Genomic DNA, 22,004 nt, shown 5'->3' on the forward strand with positions numbered 1-22,004 from the left:
ATGTAGTACGTGTCTAACTCCAAATAAAGATATAACTAGAACACATTTTTGATCTTTTTCAAGAATCTGATAAACATGACTCATCTTTTTACATAATATACAGCATCAGCATGTACAATCTAATTTAATTATCACACAATTGAAAAGAAAGGACAAGGATTTCAAATAAACTGTTACAAATAAACAATTATGAATGAAATAGTTGGGGTATTGTTGGGTCCATGGGAAATCAACAATGTTTAGTAGACTTATTTAATTTGTTATTTACAGTTGAGGGTGGTTATTTTTTAAAGACATGTTTTATGATTTCTTAATCACCAAGCAGAAATACCGCTGAGATAAATGAAAGCAATTCAATCTGTTCGCTTAACCGGGAAAAAATTGAAAGAAATTCGATATACTGTATTTACTATAACCACTAATTTTGTTTTTTAATTTTTTTCTACGGAAGTGATCAACTTCATATTCAAAATCCGATTGTATTCATCGTTAAATAATAATTATTATATAATGTTAATGTACATATCAACACATCCCACTTCTGTTTTGGATCATGGTTTTCCTCTTCCGCATTATTTGCCAAAGTATTGTTACTCCATCTCCACTATACTACAACACATGTCGCGGAATAATATCGCTTAACATAAACGATGTAATTTGACCACCCAAAGCTCGCACGTGGTGTGACGAATTGAGAAGATCGAACGACGCGACGTACCCGATGATATGCATGATTGGCCACCAGAGAGCCGAGTCGACCACGAGTTGCAACTGTAGGCAACCGAGCGACGATCGGTCGTCGTCGGCGGCTGAACTTACTGACCTCTGTCATATTTTATAAAGGAAAACTGCAAACAACATCGTGAAAATGGCCCCTTGTCTTGTCCTTTCTAGGCCTACCTAGTAGTAGTATACCTGTTTAGCGTATTTTATTGACTTGCGAAAAACGTTGTTTGAATTTTATCGGTAGCCTAGGCTATCTAATAAATAGAAATAAATATGGTCTTATGTCCTAGCTCCTACTACTACTACTACTATACTAATAATACTACTAGACTAGTAATGGCTGGTGCTAGCTAGGCCAGAGAGCCAGCCTACGTACGTATTTGTTGTAATGACAATTTAAATGTTTTATTTAGCTCTATTCTACTCATTACTACTATTATAATTTATAAAATGGCCTAGTTTGTTCGTATATGATTCGTATACGTCCTGTATACGATATTCTTATCATGAATAAACAACGTACACGTTACGTATGCTAAACGTATACGACGCCAACTCTTTGTGGAGCAACAGAGTGGAAATAATGTAAACAGTGAAATCGTATACGATCCGTATACGTGGTATACGTTTTCAGCGTATACGGATCGTATACGGCTTTTTTGCAAAGGGCATATATACGTGCATCTGCTGGCCAAGTTACAACATAACTGCTATCGCCGTTTTCGAGATCTGCGACCAACATAAATTGAGCAGAAAAAATGAAATTTGAAACGTTGACATCTAATGCCATGGGTCTGAACAAACAAAAGGTAAAGTAAGGTCACAATACAAATATATGTACAGCTACATAAGGGCTATTTTAGGAAAATGGTTAGAAATTACAGTATTTGTTCGAATAAACAAAATAATAGCCAAATTTGTATTTTTAAAGGTCACAACATAAATATATGTACAGCTACTGTACATAAGGGCTATTTTAGGAAAATGATTAGAAATTATAGTATTTGTTCGAATAAAAAAATTATAGCCAAATTTGCTGTCAGCCAATGGGTTTTTGGTTGACTTTAACTGTTAGTTTTGTCTTTTTATATGTATAAACATTATTTTTATTATTATGTACCCCAAGTAAAAATAATATCAAGGCAACCTGGAAAACCATCAACCTGCTACTTAAAAACTCCAACAAACAAACATTCTAATATCTCTATTAATCATAACTGAGAGACGACCAAAGGTCCCAACATAATTTGTAATGCATTTAACAAACACTGTTGAAATTGGACCCACCCTTGCTAACAAAATTCTCCATGCAAACAAATCATTATAAGACTTTATGTCTAACCCAACCAATGAATTCACTTTTCCTTAAATCAGTTGATGAGGCTAAAATTATCAAAATTATTGCCCAGCAAATCCCTCAGTATCAACGAATTTCAGTCAATTAAAGTCAAAACCCATCAAATATGTGGCCGACATCATCTCCTTTCCATTATCCCATATTTTTAATCTTGTTCTAACTATACTAAGGGTGTGTTCCCAGACAAGATGAAGATTGCTCGTGTCACCCCTATATATAAGTCTGGCAATAAATCTGAATTCTTCAGAAAACGAGATGCGAAACATTAGTAGCAAAGCAATAATACAATTGTTTTGATCCATATTAAATACCGTTATTTGATGCTTTTTTTGATCAAGTTTGATAGGCCTAGTGTAGATCGACAACGCTTAATAATATTAACTTTTTAAAACGGCTGGTAGCGCACATGAGCGGATATGACGTGAATGTAGCAAAATCGTATCATCAAGCACTCTTCCGCGAGAGCAAGTGTAAACACAATAGTACGGCTTTTTGGGTAAGTATAAACACATTGCGGGCTAAAAAGAAAGCCGACGTCGGGCCGAATTCGAGGCGGTTAATAAATCGTCAATGAAGTGTAAATGGGGTCATACTGCACAATAGACAATTCAGATTCAGAAAACGACACAATACCTCATCTACTCTTTTTGATCTTACGAATACAATTTTTGATGCTTTTGAAAATCGCCATTTTTCATTAGAAATTTTTATCGATCTCTCCAAGAAGGATCATATCTGGAGCACCACCACAGTCCCACACATCAAATTTATTCTTGAATCTTCGTCTTATGAAACTCAATGACATTAATCTCATCCAACAAAGTAATTTTGTCTTCTCCTCAATTAACCATGTCCTGCCAAACCACCTCTGCTATCCTTTTACCCTCAACTCGTCTCTCCATCACCACCACACACAATCTCATAACAATATTTCTGTACCTACCATATTGTTTCTAATAAACGCCCCACCCTCTGCCTAAAAAGTGGAATGAAGCATCCATGTTATTTGCATTTCCCTTATTTTTAACATTGTTTGGGTCAGTTGTCCGCATATTCGTTCTGTGCAACTAAGAAATATTCGAATAAGCAAGGCAATTTTCATGCGAACCCTCACATTCTCTTAGGCAGAACGTTATTATTATGTATACTCAGATGTGGTGACGTAGAGTTAAACCCAGGACCACAAACCGACAGCGATCAGTATACGAAACTCGCTAATAAAAAGGGTCTGATAATGTTGCATCTGAATACATGTTTGCTGCTTTCTAAGATATCACAAATTCGGATTCTAGCAAATAAAACCAGAGCCTCTGTGATTTGCCTATCCGAATCATGGTTAGATGCATCAGTCTTAGATGCTGAAATCGAGATTAGAGGATTCACGGTGATTCAACGGGACAGAAACAGATCCGGCGGAGGTGTTTGTATCTTCATTCATAATAATATTGCCTTTACAATCCACGAAGATATGGATTGCGCTGACATTGAAGCTGTGTGGTGTAATGTCTTATTGCCGAAAACGAAAACCAATACTGCTGGGAAAGTTACGTTTTTTAGATAACTTGGACAGGATTATGACAGGTGTGCTAAATAATAACGAGATGGTCATCCTTGGGGATATGAATATCAATATGAACAAAAACAACAGCATGTTAAAGAAATACCAAGATTTTTTGAACACACATTCTCTTGGTCAGATTATTAAAGAAGCCACGCGTACAAGAACGGAATCTACGGAAACTATTATCGATCATATTCTTTGCAGTAACACTAACTTATATCAAGCTGGTGTTATGAAAATTGGAATCAGTGATCATTTTATAACGTTCTGTACTAGAAAGAAAAAACGAAGTCAATTCACAGGTAGCAAATTCTGTAGGATTCGGTCCTTGCGCAACTATGACCCGGAAAACTTCTCCCTTTTACTTAACGAATGTGACTGGTCGGTCGTAATGGACTTTACAGATGCAAATGACGCCTGGTACAAATTTAAATCGATGCTTCAATCTATTTTAGATAAAGTGGCACCATACAAAAATATTCGAATTAAAAAAAGAACTGAAGACTGGATGACCCACGATATCTTAAGTAAAATAGAGGAATGCAATAATTTGATATCTAAACTAAACAAGCAAAATCCGAGAGATCCTGAACTATATAAACATAAATGTACTTTACGTAATAACATCCAGAGAGACATAAAAAAAACTAAAGCTAACTTTGTATTGAATAAATGGGAGGAATATAAATCCGACCCTAAACAACTTTGGAAGCAACTAAAAAATCTAGGTTACTCTAAAAAACCCAATGACGTTGGGAAAATAGCTTTGAATATTGAAGATAATATATGTTTTTTAGATGTTTCCATCGCTCAACATTTTATTAGATTTTTTACAAATGTTGCCTCTGCCCTAGTAAATAAGCTTCCAATTGTAGGAAGTTTGTACGGTACACAGAGCGAATTGTTTAAGTCATTTTACCAAGGTAAAATTACAAATAGGTTCTTCCTTAGTACTATCGATGACGAATTCATCGAAGATCAACTTAATGGGTTGAATGCAACCAAATATTCCTGCTCGATTTTTAAAAGATGGAGCTTTGGTTTTAAACAACCTAGTATGGTAACGGTATTGTCCCAGATGATTTCAAAGTTGCTAAAGTAAAACCACTATTCAAAAAGAACAGTCGGACTGACATAAATAATTATCGGCCTGTAAGTGTTCTGCCTGTAGTTTCGAAAATCCTTGAAAGGGCAATACACCAACAGCTTGTTAAATATGTAGAATCAAACAAATTAATTTATGAATTTCAGTCCGGATTTCGTAGTGGCCATTCCACTGAAACGTGTCTGATTCATTTGTTGGACTTCATTAAAACCCAAATGTCACTTGGCAAACTTACTGGGATGGTGCTTTTGAACTTAAAAAGCATTTGATACCGTTAATCATCACATTCTATTTAACAAGCTTGATGCATTTGGAGTTGATTCACTGCAATGGTTTAAGTCATATCTAAGTGATAGAAGCCAAGTTGATTAACTATCAATTGATTGTGGTGTTCCCCAGGGGAGTATACTGGGTCCACTGCTGTTTGTTTAATATATATAATAATGACATATCTATCGGAGTGGATTCTGGATGTAAACTTATGCTATGTGCCGATGACAGCACCTTAATTTATGCTGATAAAGATCCTTTGATAATTAAAAATAAATAACAACTAACTTAAATAGTTGTAATAACTGGCTTATTGAAAATAAGCTATCATTGCATATACTCTAGTAGCTAGATCAACTTTAGTATGCACTTTGAGGTCCAGAGAATTTGAATTGAATAATCAAAAAGACATTTGGTAGAAGTTTTCTACAATTAAAATTAAGATAATCAGATTGTCTGTAGAGAAACTTTAACCTAGTTTTTGCTTTCTCAACAACAGTTGAAGCAATGGTATCTCCAGATACATTATTGTCTAGTTCAACACCTAGATATTTTACTGACTGTTTTCCAAAAATAGAGTAATCCAAAGTTTCAATTTTAAATTCTATTGGTACCAAATAATTTACCCATATTACTCTAGTAGCTAGATCAACTTTCGTATGCACTTTGAGGTCCAGAGAATTTGACTTCAGAAATTGGTTTAGGATGGTCAAACAATCAATTTTGGCTTGGTTACACATTTTGAAAATGTGGCGAAAGGTCAAAAGGTCAGGTTAAAAGGTTATAAGACCAAACACCAACATGTCTTTAAATCTCGACAACCACTAGTCAGAGCAAGGTAATTTTGGTTTCAAATTGATCGGAAGGTATACATATATATTCAGTCTAATGGAACATTTTAGTCAAAAATGACCGGAAATGCCATTTCTGACCTTTGACCCACAACCCGGGGCATGTATGTATCTCCGTAACTACTGGTCGTAGACACTTTAATTTGGTCTTAAACTGTTCGAAATATAGATTTTGTTATTTTTTTACACATTTTGAAAAATGTTACAAAAGGTCAAAGAGTCAGGGTCAAGGGTTATATGAAGAAATATAAATAGCTACTTGTATCTTGCAACCACTGGTCGCAGCAAGTCAATGTTGGTCTCAAAATGTTCAGAAGGCATGCATTCATATTCAGTCTAATAGGGCATTTTAGTCAAAAATGATCAGAAATGCCCTTTCTGACCTTTGACCCACATACCAGGGCATCTTCATATCTCTGTAAGTACTGGTCGTAGAAACTTAAATTTGGTATCAAATTGTTGGAAATATACATATTTACATTCATTCTAACAGAAAATTTGGTGAAAAGATGATCAGAAATACTATTAATTACTAATGTTTCAAACAAAAAACATACCTCTACACAACCTATTCTTACAGGGCATCTTCATATCTCTGTAAGTACTGGTCGTAGAAACTTAAATTTGGTATCAAATTGTTCGAAATATACATATTTACATTCATTCTAATAGAAAATTTGGTTAAAAGATGACCAGAAATACTATTAATTACTAATGTTATTGTTTCAAACAAATAACATATCTCTACACAACTTATCCTTGGACAGTAATGTTTTGCAATAACTTATGCTTTAAATTGTTTCATTATAGGATTTAAAACAAATCCTTTACTGTTTGTAATTGTATTTTTGCTTAATGCTAGAAAGTATTTTTGACCCCCGAGAATGATCAAACATTTTGATAAAAACGTCGAGCCCAACAGAATTCTTTTCAGAATGCTAATGTAACTTACCGAATTCATCCTAATAAAGGTCCCGGGCATTTATTGTTCAGAAGGGTTTTTTGTTGGTGTAATATTCATTCAATCCAATTCAATTCAATAAACTTTATTGTCAAACTCATAAATGGCTTGAAACTTTGGCTGAAAGTACACACTCTAAAAACATTGTCGCACTAACAGTAAAAAAGAATAAAATCACATAAAACAGAGAACAAGATGTTATATAAAAAAGTTAAAAGAGGACACAAAAAGTACAAAATGAGTTAAAAATACAGATAATATGGTAACATGTATAATCAAATAAATACTACCTACAGCAGAAAAAAAAAATACAGCACAATTATTATCAAAAAGTGATACAACAAGGCCAACAGCCATAAGTCGCGTGCTCTCAGAAAAAAATGAACTTTCAAAAAGTAATGTACTTTAAAACTTTTCTGTACATCAAAACAGTTCAAAAAGTACAGAAAAGCGATAAAACGCATAGTGATACCGGACCGACCGACCGACATAGTGAACTATAGAGTAAATGCTTGGTAAATTGTAGATGATGGTCATTGAAATGTGTTGTGATACAATTATTAGTCGCGTGCAACGCAACTCTATAGCTCACTATGTCGGTCGGTTGGTCGGTAAACACTAACTAAAATTTGAGCATGCGACTGCAGCCATATATATGACCTTGTTGTGTATATGCGTGTGGCGGGGCGTTTAAATCGAAGGGAGGGGTGAGCGTTTATTTAAAATGTTTCTGTCTTTTAGAATAAAAGTGACACTGTCACAGGCTCCATTTAACGAATCCTCTCCAGGTGCCAGTATAATGATATAAAGCAATGACACATCATTATCCTGAGACACGATTACACAATTTGTCATCTGTTTGTTTGTGACTACAATCTGTCAACAATCAACACTGTCTTTTGCATATATATGCCAATACATAGTTTCATTACTATTGTACAATATGTCCAGCTTTCCTGAAAACACCATTGTGTACTGTAGTGTGTTGTAGTATGATTTTATCATGATCTATAACATGATTTTAAAATACACTTCTGATGCTTTAATTGTCAATGCATTTAGTACTTAAAAAATAAAAAAACCTAAGTTTCTAGTGGTATTGATAATAAATCTCCAGAAATATTGTTTTATTATGTACACTGGGAACAGACGTGTATATGTATAATTTGTCGGTGACATTCAAAAATATTATACAACAGTGTTATATACAGAATGATGACAATGAATTGGTCTATTATAGTTGTCTTCGATACCTTTTCAATATCATGATTGTACTTGTACCTGGATGAAGGAGGTTTAATCCAGTTATTCTTATTACAATATTAATTGTGTTGTACTTTAATCACGTGCAACGCGACTCTACAGCTCACTATGTCGGTTGGTTGGTTGGTTGGTCGGTCGGTAAACACTTACTTGAGCACGCGACTGCAGCCATCTATATGGCCTTGTTTTATATCTAGGGTGTATTTATTTGATATACATATATTTTTAACATATTACACCAAAAACAAACAAAAAATGCCTCCACCGAATAAACATCCCTCCCCCTAAACACCCCTCTGAACAATAAATGCCCAAGGCGTTTATTCGGATAAATACGGTAAGTTACTTCTAGCATTCTGAAAAGAACTGTTGAGTTCGACGTTTCTATCAATGTTTGATCGTCCTCGGGGGTCAACAATATTTTCTAGCATTATTATAAGCAAAAGTACAATTACAAAAGGATTTGTTGTAATTCCTATAATGAAACCATTTAAAGCATCAGTTATTGCATAACATTTATATAAAAATAAGTTGTGTAGAGGTATGTTTTTTGTTTGAAACATTAGTAATTAATAGTATTTCTTTTCACCAAATGTTCTGTTAGAATGAATGTAAATATGTATATTTCCAACAATTTGATACCAAATTTAAGTTTCTACGACCAGTACTTACATAGATATCAAGATGCCCTGGTATGTGGGTCAAAGGTCAGAAATGGCATTTCTGATCATTTTTCACTAAAATGTCTTATTAGACTGAATATGAATACATGCCTTCTCAACATTTTGAGACTAAAATTGACTTGCTGCGACCAGTGGTTGCCAAGATACAAGTACCTATTTGTGTTTGTTCATATAACCCAAGTGTCTACGACCAGTACTTACAGAGATACTACATTCCCTGTGTAGTGGGTCAAAGGTCAGAAATGGCATTTCCGGTCATTTTTGACTAAAATGTCCCATTAGACTGAATATAAATGTATACCTTCCGATCAGTTTGAGACCAAAATTACCTTGCTGTGACCAGTGGTTGTCGAGATTTAAGGACCTATTGGTGTTATAACCTTTCACCCTGACCTTTTGACCTTTCGCCACATTTTCAAAATGTGTAACCAAGCCAAAAATGATTGTTTGACCATCCTAAACCAATTTCTGAAGTCAAATTCTCTGGACCTCAAAGTGCATACGAAAGTTGATCTAGCTACTAGAGTAATATGGGTAAATTATTTGGTACCAATAGAATTTAAAATTGAAACTTTGGATTACTCTATTTTTGGAAAACAGTCAGTAAAATATCTAGGTGTTGAACTAGACAATAATGTATCTGGAGATACCATTGCTTCAACTGTTGTTGAGAAAGCAAAAACTAGGTTAAAGTTTCTCTACAGACAATCTGATTATCTTAATTTTAATTGTAGAAAACTTCTACCAAATGTCTTTTTGATTATTCATCTTCATTGTGGTATGTCGGTATATCCAAGAAATATCAACATAAACTTCAAATTAAAATTCAAACTATAACACTAGAAATAGAAAAACAAGTCTATCAAGGATTGGAACGCTTTGCCCCAACCAATTAAAAGTAACCCGACAATCTACTCTTTTAAATTAAACGTTAAGAAACATCTAAAAGACAAAGCACTACATACATAATAATTATGACGATAAAAATAATAATAATAATATTAATAGAAGCTATATAAAATATCTATTGTTCTGTTTGCTGTTTTATTATTTGTACATTTTGCTATTTATATTATTTTTTTTATTGATTTATAATTATGTATGATATATTTTTAGTAGAATAACTTTTTAACTTGATTTTGTGTAATCATGTATTTTACCATGTCATGTATTTTGAGATGCAAATAAAACAAACCAAACCAAACCAAAATGTATTTAAAAATTTAAAATGCGAAAAAATTAATTTATTAATCAATTTCGCGTACATTTCAGGTCATTTTGAGCATTTCAAAATGTTACATTTTTAGGCATTTTGTGCACGCACCGTTCATACAAAGCATAGAAAAATGGTTTTTGCAATTGATTTTTGTTTTTCATACCTTCTGTAGTAGATTTCATTCATTTTGATGAACTTTAATTGTAAAATAATGACGCACATGCATGTTAAACTTTAATAATTGTGTGCTACAAAATAGGCAATTTAATGCAGATTTGTGCAAAAATATACCTATTTTTAATCGGTTATAGGTCCTCAGGATAGCTGGTGACCATTTAATGTATTATGGAAGCTGGTGAGTTTTTAAAATAGGACTTTTTTCTCTTTTGTACTAGTTAATCCCATTTAATAGAGTGCCTCGTACTTTGCTTACCCCATTTTCTCCTATATTTTAATATGTTCTTTCCTAATAAATTCACTTTCACATGTGTTACAAAAATTGTAATTTTTATTACGTCATCATATTCAAAAAAATAAAATTATGTGAGTTACTTAAATTCAGCTATACAGTATTAAATATGATTAAAACTTATTATTAAAGCTGTTGAATTGTAAATATGAATTCATATAACAATTTTGTCTAGAGGATGTCATGTGGCCAGTCGAATTTAAAAACACTGATTTTCATCTCTTTCGTAAAAATTCACCGCGTTTAAAATAGCGCACATTTCTTTTCTACCACAGACAATCATCTCAAAATTTCTATCTTCATATCACTTTGATGAGGTCATATTGTTAAAATCTTGAATTTATTTTTATTCATTTACATTTTTTTTAAATTTTAATGGTTTTGATATTTTGCATTTTTTTGTGCGTGGGAGATTTGTTATCTATTTGCTGCTTTTGTAATTAAATTACATTGTGGTCTAGTTTTGATTTTTTGCTTTAAGCCATGATACTTTTTTACATATTTCGCGGATTCAAACTCGAACATATTAAGCATTGATATCAATGGCCACTGAGCCAAACCGTGATTTACGAAATTCATTCTGTGTAAAGGATGGGTGTAAATAATTCAAACTTCAACGACGCGATCCTTCGATGCGGTTGACCAGCTGCCGAAACTAAACACTGTTTAAATTTGGCATCCCGGTATGTTATTTTTAGATCCAGTCATGGCGGTACACAACAGAGGTGGTTACGTAGTTGATACATTGATTTAACAACTCGCTAAATACACTAATCAACTAAATAAATTATATAGCAGATTTGACGAGTACACAGAAAAAAGTAGTATGATAGACTAAGGAATTATTTGGAGGTAGAGCAAATTCATCATTACACAGTAGTCATATGAATATGTTGTTCGTTCACACTTTAGAAAGCTAAAGAAAACAAATCATATGTGCTTGATGGCTTGCTCCCAAATATTCTAATAAATGTTTGTGCTTAGCAACTATGTCACGTGATACACATACATAAATTTACAGTGTTTTTAAATGCAATCTATACCTAATGAATGGAAGAAATTATGTAAAATCCCCATCCCAAAGAAATCTGTGATAGAGTGTAACAATGATCTCAGACCCATTTAGTCGCAATGAAAGTTTTCAAAAAGATCATCCTTCACATATTGAAGCATGTGTTACAACCGCTAATATAGAAAACACCAGCTAATGTCGAAACAACCGTTAATATAGAACAGTCCAACGCTAATATAGTAAAACCTCCAGCTAATGTAGAAACACCAACAGCTTATGTAGTACCGTATATTTTGGTGTATAAGTCGCACTTTTGACATGCAAATTTGACCTCTAAATTAAGGGTGCGTCTTATACACCAAACATAAATGCCTCACCACATAGATTGTACATATCGTCACCTCGTTGGCTAGGCCTGAGTAGGCTAGGCCTAGCTACAGTGTACTAACGTAACAGCAACCTGCTTCTGCCTAGTTTTCAAGGCATTTTAGCGTGATGTTACACTAAATATGATTTGTTCATTATGGAGCTGTTTTAGGTGCTCCGATAAAATTTCATTTGTAAACGTTTACGATTGGAATAGTATTTACTTATAGTTATATATACGCACGATCGCCGACCGCCGTACCCCCAGCACAAGCCCTTCTTGGCGGCCACATGTATGTTCTCCAGTTGATTATAGCAGCATGGACCTAGCGTACACACTTCTCAGATACATAGATACTAATCGAATACAATTGTCCGTGAAAACGTGCGACCTCTCGAAATGATCGAGCGAGGCTAGCCCACACACGTGCGTGTTACACACATGGTCATGCACTCGATGTTGCGGGTGCGAAACTCATGAATAACAACTTAGAAAGAACTTGTTGAGGCTGGGCGCGGCCGAGTCTAGGTAAGAAAAAACCTAAATAAAGGACGCCGTTGTAGCTATAACAAAATATATTATTACAATAATATTGATTACAATTTAAAAAAACATTGTTTTGATGAAATATAAAGTGCGTCTTTTATTTAACAAGACAATAAAAATACAAAGAGTTGGCCATTTACAAGGCTTTTTACAGTTTTCAACATCTGCATGATTCAGAACGGTGTAAGGCCCTCGCTAATGCGGAATGCTTCACCGTTCTGGATTCTGCAGATTCTGCTTTCAAACTTAAGGTCAAGGAAGCCCTCCACATCACATGGAGTAAACCTTCCTTGATCAAACAAATCTATAACTTAGGCGTCACGCTTGCCATATGATTGTTTGTTGCCTACGTTCCTTGTTGTTTTATCATGCTAATTACTTCCTTATTTACATACAACCTATCCTATTGGTATATAAGTACTCTAGGTGTTGTTTTCTGTTCTGATGATGAGAATAGTTTCTCGAAACATGTCACATTTTATAAGGCAGTTTGTCTATTCATTAAATGCCTCACTATATAGTTATTTTAACTTATAAATTATATAAAAACGAAATTTATTGGGATGTACGAAAAAGCGGTGTAAAATCAATGCGTTAGAATAGGACAAGATGGCCAACCGAATTGGGCGGTTAGTTGGTGATGGTTGACATGGTCTACCAGGAGAGGGTGACAATGAAAATTGCTAAAGTTGTGGCAGATCCATCCCATCCCCTGAATCTTGTTATTGTCCACAGATTTATTTAACAGAGCTAGACTCTCTGACACACACAAACCGATATAAACATTTGTTTATTTCTACTGGGATACAATATTATAATGAGAGATAATTTGTCTTAATTTGTTTTTGTTTCTCAATTTCATTATTATTGTATTCTTGAACCTTTCAATTTCCTGTGAAGGATGGAATAAAGTTTATCTGTATGTTGAGGTCAGTCATCAATCATGACTGAGCAAGTGAAATTAAACTTCAACTGTTTTAATGCCAGTTAATAACTTTGTCGGCTTAATATAATGAAGACAAGAAAATAATAAAGTGTGGTGGATTTATTGAAGACTTCTGTATACATAATACTGCATCTGTTGTAAGACAAATATTGACTCACCATATTTAGCATCTGATGTAAACTTGTAAACCTTTTCATACTGTAAAAAAAAAGTTGGCAATTTTAAATATTGTGTTATGTATGTAAACCCTTGAAAAGAAGCCCTTTTTAAGTACTCCTGATTCGACTTCTTTTCAAGATGGGCTTCTTTTCTTTTTTTTCTGCAAAAAAGGACAGGACTGTACAGACACAAATTAACATTAAACACAGAGCACCCTGTTACACAGAGCAATTTTGAAACAGCCCCATAAAGTGTTCAATAAACCTTTCACTTTACTGGTTATACAGTAGGAATATTTGTCTTTGTTTATTGGAGTCAGTAAAACAGTTCAAGCCATGTGTGCCAAAATGTTTCTTTTTACCAATATGAAGCTGATTTGCCATCTAGAAGAACCTCAACTAAAAATTTATACAAAGCAAACTTACATCCATTGATTCACCTATGATATCCTTTATAATTTGAGAACACATTAACTTCATCTTAACTGATGTCTGAAAAAAAATGCACAAAAAATTGTAAATATATAAATAAAGAAGAACATTTTCTTTTAAGATGAAATGAGGGAAATTAAAATTAGCAACAGAGTGATTTCAAATCAAATTCATAAACAGAGATGGAAACTGCATACCACGCTATACCCATAAAAGTCCCAAAGGGGGACAGAGTCTAATCACACGCATAATTTGCGTTTTGTGCACACACTTGTGCGCACAGTTCGTAAAAAGCGTACAAAAATGGTTTTTGCAATTGATTTTTTTTTTTCATACCTTCTGTAGTAGATTACATTAATTTTGATGAACTTTGATTGCAAAATAACAACGCACGTGCATGTTCAACTTTTATAATTGTGTGCTAAAAAATGGGTAATTTAACGGAAATTTGTGCAAAAATATACCTATTTTTATTCAATTATAGCTCCTCATGATCCATTTTAAAATTTTTTTTATGAAAGCCGAGTTGTATATATCAATTCATGTAAAATTTATATCAACCGGATGTTTTGACGTCACCATATGGCCACTCAAATTTTTTCGCTTTAGTACTAGTTAATGCCATTTAATAGAGCACAGTGCGCTTATGCTTATCCCATTTCGTCATTATATGGCCAGTTGAATTCAAGAAGTCAGATTTTCATCTTTTTCAGAAAAATTGACCACGTTTATGATAGCGAGTAACTCACTTGTTCGTACCCAAAATTCTTCAAATTTTCATTAATACAATTATTTAGATAATTTTCTTCTAAAATTGCTATCTTTATGTTACATTTTGATGACGTGTTAAAAATTGGATTAAAAGATGGGTCTCGTAATTTCATCTATGCTACACTGTATATAACATAGACAGTGTCCGTAAATACTGTTATGCCTTTTATGACACAAAATTCAATTCAGCAATGTAAACATATTTAGTTCATGTCATAGGATGGCATAATAATTGTTGGCGTTCATATATTTTAACGTATGTGCATGTTGCGTTTGCGCGGATAACTCAAACTTGTAAAATCTAGTATTATTCTTCTGTCTTTCTCCCTCATTTTTTGTGTATCGCGTATCTCTAAAATGGGTAAACATAACAATTCATAACTTTGCCAACATATGGACATTTACATGAAGTTGTGCACCTCCTATTTTTTAAAGACGTCATAGTTGCGCAACATGACTTTCCCTCGATTATATGAATGATCTTAGATTAAAAACCAAGCGTAATTTTTTATTGACACTTTGTGAAAATTTAAGTCATATCAAGGTTAAACTTTCTGTAGATTAAAAATAGCATGTTTCACAAAAAGTTACTCGTGCACGCGCATTTACAATTTAAAATTGCGCAAAATTATTTTCTAATCAAATTTCTACGCTGATCATGACATTTTGGGCATGTAAAAAATTCCTGGGCGTGAGAATAATTTTACAGAGTATGAAAATCATGTTTTTTTTCTCAAGTCATTTTTAAAAAGATTGACATGATGTCATACAAACACGTTGATTTGGACCATTTTTTTTGAAAAAGTTACAAAATATTGTCAGAATTATGCCTATTTTGAATCTATTATAGCTCCTCATGATCAACAGTGACCTCCAATTTGGTTAACGCGGTGCGCATGTAGCGTTTAAAAACATAATTTTTTGGCATGAATTATGTATTTTTACCTAATTTGAAACTATTTTGACTTAAAATATCGTCATACGAGCACGTTTTTTATGAAAAAATTATGTCTTTTATTACAGTCATAGTCTCTAAAATAAACGGTGACATTTATTTTTATTACATATTCTGTAAATATTGGATCATGCATCAATATGGCTAACTAGACATTGTGTGAAGTTGTGCACCTCCTATTTCCGCTTTAAATCATGCCACACAAACATGTTGAATTAGATAATTTGCCCGCAATTTAGTTGAAAAAGTTGTCAAAACTACAAAATATTGTCAAAATTATGCCTATTTTGAATCTATTATAGCTCCTCAGGATAAACCATGGACTCAAAATATTTTAACTTATTATGCAAGCAGATAAGTTGTAGATATGAATTCATGCAAAATTTTTACCTCTTGGATGTTATAACGTCATCGTAAGGCCACCAGAATGTGAAAAATTGGATATTTTTCTCTTTCGTCATAGCTCATCACATTTAAAAGAGCGCATCTCTGCTTATCTGTACCTCAATTTCCTCAAGATTTTAATATTTTTTTTGTTGAATCATTTATCTTTCGCATGAGTTTATTGAAGTATAATATTTTAATGAAGTTTCATCTCTTGCATTATAGTTTTAATAGTTTTTTAATTTCAATAATGCTCAGATTATTTTCTTCTAAAATTGCTATCTTCATGTTTCCTGTTCAATTCAATTCAATAGACATTTATTTACAAAATCTGAATACATAGGAAAACAAGAAACAGGATTGTACAGAATTATAAAAATATGTTTCAGAAAATGAAGGCAACAGCCCTGAAAGATGTTGGTAAACATCTTGTGTTGGGCGAGCCTTAACACAAATAAAAAAGAAAAGAAATGCATTGAAGAAAATAATAATAAATTTCATAATCTAAAATATGAATAACAGAAAAAAAATAAATCTGTTGGTACTGCAGATCGAGACATGACCGATTAATAAACATTTAATAAGTAGAAAAGGTGTATTTTTTTAATTTTGAGATAAGTATCTTAGGGGAAGCAGATTTGAGGGTGGTAGGTTGTTCCATAGGGTGGGTCCAGAGTAGCGAATGTTATGTTGGAAAGAATTTGTTCTATGGGAATGTATAGATAATTTATTTTTAGTACGTGTGTGATGGGAATGAAAGAAGGAATTGGAAGTAAAAAGATAACAAAGATGGTAAGGAAGGATGTTGTTTAAGGCAGAGTAGACAAAAATGGTTTGTTGAATTAAATTGATATCAAATGCCGCAGTTCTATCGTCGCTACGTTGATGACACAATCGTATTCATGCCAAGCCAGGTTTCAGCACAGAATTTTTTGAACACTTTGAACAATTCACACGATGCCGTTGATTTTACAATGGAAATTGCTAGAGATAACTCAATAAATTTTTTAGGTATGACTATCTCAAAAAACGATATATCTCTTGAAACCAAAGTATATAAGAAATCCACTAATAAAGGCTTACTATTACATTATGATAGCCATGTGGATATCAAACATAAACGTAATCTAATTCACACAATGCTTAATAGGGCCTACAAATTGTCATCTACGCATGACATTTTCCTATCAGAGGTTGATAATGTAACAAAGATTTTTCAAAAGTTGAATTATCCTTTAGATCTTATTAGTAATATTGTTAAGGCTTTCAACCAATCCATTAATACTTGTGTGACTCCTAGTAATACTAATGAAGATATGCTAACTGATGAATCTCCCCAGCCTATTAGGATTGTACTACCGTACAAGGATCAAACTTGTTGTAACACGGTTACTAAACAACTTAAACAACTTAGTGCGAAGATTGAAAATGATATTTTACCAGTATTTACTAGTCGTAAGATAGGTGACACCTTAAAACCTAAAGAAATGAAACCCAGAATCATTAATTCACAATGCGTTGTGTACAAATTTCAATGTGGTTTGTGTGATACAAACTATGTCGGTTACACTTGCCGACACCTTTACAAACGCATTAATGAACATAACAAAAGTATTATAGGCGATCACCTAAAACAACATGGCATAACTGGTGATATCTCGGAATACTTTAGAGTCTTATCTAAATGTAACAATAAGTTTGATTGCCTAATTAAGGAGATGTTGTGGATCAAAGAGATAAAACCTACACTCAATAAACAATCGGATTCCATCAAAGCTAAATTGTTTATCTAACTCAGTAGGAGGAGCTAATTACCTAATTAGCCCTCAATTAGCATTTCCTGTCACCAACTTTGGTGCTTAGTGCACATAATTATTATTGTTTTGTATTCACTTGATCTTGAAAATGGTTCTATGATGGTACCGAAACGTCGATCTCTCTTTTGTCATTAAATTTTATATTGAAATTATATAGTAAACGTCTTTTAATTCGTAATTTGAAACATGACAACCAACTTCATCTGTTCAGAAGTCTTGAGCGATGCAGTCAAAAGCTTGTTAGTTGTGAGTCATCTCTTGACTTTCTACAACTATGTCAAAATACCGGGGTTACCCCAACATTTGCGAGAGCTGATCATACTAAACGTGAACGTTGGAGAACATCTTCTAAGAAGTTTGAACAGAATATCATTGAGGAGGAAATTAAGCTTAAATGTAAACACCTAAAGGAACTGAGAAAGACGATGAACAAATTGTACCTGGATATTAAGAACATGTGTTCTTCTTTTCGATACATCTGTATACTTAAAACGATAACAGAACTAAGGATAAAACAAATGGACGGTGAACTGCGGAATCACTCCAAGAAGATCGCACGCCTATTATACAAGGATCGAGACATAGACGAACACATTACCAACTTATCTTCGTACCAGCTTTCCTTCTTCCAAAAACTGGTTCTTAGTCGTGGCTTACAGTTCGCCTTACCACATCAATCACAACGTAGGGAAATTTTAGCCAACTTTGAAAAGGCTTACTGGCGTGTCGAGAAGAAACTAAATAATGAGGATATGAAGGAGCTCACATCAGCAACTTTAAAGTCGATTGCTCTAAACTACATCGAACGCAAGGACCAATCTCCACCTAGGTCCCTGAAAAGAGCATTGGGACAATTGAAGAAAAGGGATGACATTGTCATTACTAAACCTGACAAAGGTTCCGGAGTCGTTATCATGGATAAACATCATTATGACCAACTTCTTAGACAATCGTCTATAAACAACACATCTAAGTTTATACCCGTAAGTAAGACACAACCTAAGTCTAGAGGTAGACCAATTAAGCATTTCCATCCTCTCTTAGAAAAGGAGAAGCAACTATCTAATATTGTTCGTAATATACTACCGAAGGAAGTAGCATCTACACTAACATCACAAGGCTCGAGGTTAGCCCATCTGTATGGTCTTCCCAAGACGCACAAAGAAAATCTATCTATTAGGCCAATACTCTCAGCCACTGGCACTTACAATTTTAAATTAGCACAATGGTTAGATGAGAAGCTAAAACCATTAGCCAGCAACGAATACTCTATACCAGACATTTTTGATTTTGCTAAAGAGTTACGTTCTACTGAAATTGGTTCAGATGATGTTCTGGTCTCTTACGACGTAGTTTCTCTATTCACCAATGTTCCACTTGATGAGACCATTAACATTCTTGTTCATAAGGCCTTTAAAGATGACTGGTTTAACTCTGAACACGGTTTATCTATCGATAAACAAGGTCTTAAGGACCTACTTACAATTGCGACCAAAAATCAACTTTTCCAATATGATGGTGATCTATACGAGCAGGTTGATGGCGTAGCCATGGGTTCACCGCTTGGACCACTGATGGCAAATGTTTTCATGTGTTACATTGAAGATACCTTACAAGCAACAGGGAAAATGCCGCAGTTCTATCGTCGCTACGTTGATGACACAATCGTATTCATGCCAAGCCAGGTTTCAGCACAGAATTTTTTGAACACTTTGAACAATTCACACGATGCCGTTGATTTTACAATGGAAATTGCTAGAGATAACTCAATAAATTTTTTAGGTATGACTATCTCAAAAAACGATATATCTCTTGAAACCAAAGTATATAAGAAATCCACTAATAAAGGCTTACTATTACATTATGATAGCCATGTGGATATCAAACATAAACGTAATCTAATTCACACAATGCTTAATAGGGCCTACAAATTGTCATCTACGCATGACATTTTCCTATCAGAGGTTGATAATGTAACAAAGATTTTTCAAAAGTTGAATTATCCTTTAGATCTTATTAGTAATATTGTTAAGGCTTTCAACCAATCCATTAATACTTGTGTGACTCCTAGTAATACTAATGAAGATATGCTAACTGATGAATCTCCCCAGCCTATTAGGATTGTACTACCGTACAAGGATCAAACTTGTTGTAACACGGTTACTAAACAACTTAAACAACTTAGTGCGAAGATTGAAAATGATATTTTACCAGTATTTACTAGTCGTAAGATAGGTGACACCTTAAAACCTAAAGAAATGAAACCCAGAATCATTAATTCACAATGCGTTGTGTACAAATTTCAATGTGGTTTGTGTGATACAAACTATGTCGGTTACACTTGCCGACACCTTTACAAACGCATTAATGAACATAACAAAAGTATTATAGGCGATCACCTAAAACAACATGGCATAACTGGTGATATCTCGGAATACTTTAGAGTCTTATCTAAATGTAACAATAAGTTTGATTGCCTAATTAAGGAGATGTTGTGGATCAAAGAGATAAAACCTACACTCAATAAACAATCGGATTCCATCAAAGCTAAATTGTTTATCTAACTCAGTAGGAGGAGCTAATTACCTAATTAGCCCTCAATTAGCATTTCCTGTCACCAACTTTGGTGCTTAGTGCACATAATTATTATTGTTTTGTATTCACTTGATCTTGAAAATGGTTCTATGATGGTACCGAAACGTCGATCTCTCTTTTTGTCATTAAATTTTATATTGAAATCATTAAGTTTGATGAGATTAAGATTTGAAAATAAATGAGAGAAATGGGAAAGCGGAGGCGCGCCAGATATAATTCTGATAGCCTTCTTTTGGAGGGTATGCAATTTATTAAGGTTTGTGGGGTATGCGTTGCACCAAACAATATTACAAATATAATAATAACTCAAATAGGGAAGAATCATAGAGCAATACAGGATGCGTAGGATATTAGGGGGTAAATATGAAGACAAACGAAAAAAAATACCAAGGCTTTTGGAAATTTTGTTTTCAGTTACACTAATGTGTGTTTTCCACGTCAGGCCAGAGTCAAGATGACACCTAAGAATTTTTCTGATTGAACAGAGGGGATGTTTATATTTTCAATGGTAATATTGTATAGTGATGGGTCAACATTTTTTAACTTCTGGGGAGTCCCAAACAGGATGAAGTTACATTTGTTATGGTTTATAGAAAGTTTATTAGCAGCAAAGTATTGGGACAACATCTGTAGGTGGGAGTTGGTAGTATTAAACAGAGATTGGATTTCAGGGTGAGAATAAGTGACAGTTGTGTCAGCGTATAGGTAAAAATCAAGTAATGGGGAAGAAAGATAGATATCGTTAATGTACAGAATAAATAAAAGGGGACCGAGTAAGGAGCCTTGAGGAATACCACAAGTTACATGATTGAAATTAGAGATTGAATTGGAGAATTTTGTGCATTGGACACGATTAAAGAGGTAACTTTATTGATTTAATGCAGGGCCACGGATTCCATAGTGAGATAATTTGAATAAGAGTATAATTGTGATCAATTGTATCGAAGGCCTTGGAGAGGTCTATAAAAATTCCTAATGTGAGGTGACGGTCTTCGAAACCATCTACAATTTTATTAGTTAGGTCGATTAGAGCTGATGCAGTATTGTGGCTTTTTCTGAATCCAAATTGTTTTTTGTAGAGAATGTTGTATTTATTTATGAATGAGGACGTAGGTATATAAATCACTCTCTCCAAGGCTTTCGAGAAAATTGAAAGAATTGAGATAGGACGATAGTTGGAGAGATCAGATTTGTTTCCGGACTTATAAATAGGAGTCATGCGCGCTATCTTCATCCTGTCTGGGAACACACCATTAGTTAAAACAAGATTAAAAATATGGGATAAAGGAAAGGAAATCAAATTGGCGACATATTTAATGGGTTTAGTTTTAAAATCATCAATGCCAGGGGATTTGTTTGTTTCAAAGGATGTGATAATTTTTATAACTTCCGTCTCATCAACTGGATTAAGAAATAAAGAATTATGAGTTGGATTTGGCAGAAAGTCTTTAAATGACTTGTTGACATGGGGAATTTTGTTAGCAAGGGAGGGACCGATTTCTACAAAGTATTTGCATCTTCAGTTCACCGTTACAGTTGATAGAGATATCAGAGTTTCG

At 33.7% G+C, this 22,004-nt stretch overlaps 1 protein-coding gene across 1 annotated transcript in view; it reads right to left on the reverse strand.

The window, feature by feature from the left end:
* LOC144845129 (COMM domain-containing protein 4-like) overlaps nt 1–22,004 on the reverse strand; it is a 122,484-nt gene that overhangs the window by 24,865 nt on the left and 75,615 nt on the right. Inside the window, exons 3-4 of the mRNA XM_078702288.1 lie at nt 13,918–13,983; nt 13,492–13,531 (exon numbers count right to left, since the gene is read on the reverse strand). Coding sequence (XP_078558414.1) covers nt 13,492–13,531; nt 13,918–13,983 — 106 coding nt within the window. The remainder of the gene's footprint in view (nt 1–13,491; nt 13,532–13,917; nt 13,984–22,004) is intronic.

Source organism: Antedon bifida, chromosome 1 (genome assembly GCF_963402885.1).
Source record: "Antedon bifida chromosome 1, ecAntBifi1.1, whole genome shotgun sequence".
NCBI lineage: Eukaryota > Metazoa > Echinodermata > Crinoidea > Comatulida > Antedonidae > Antedon > Antedon bifida.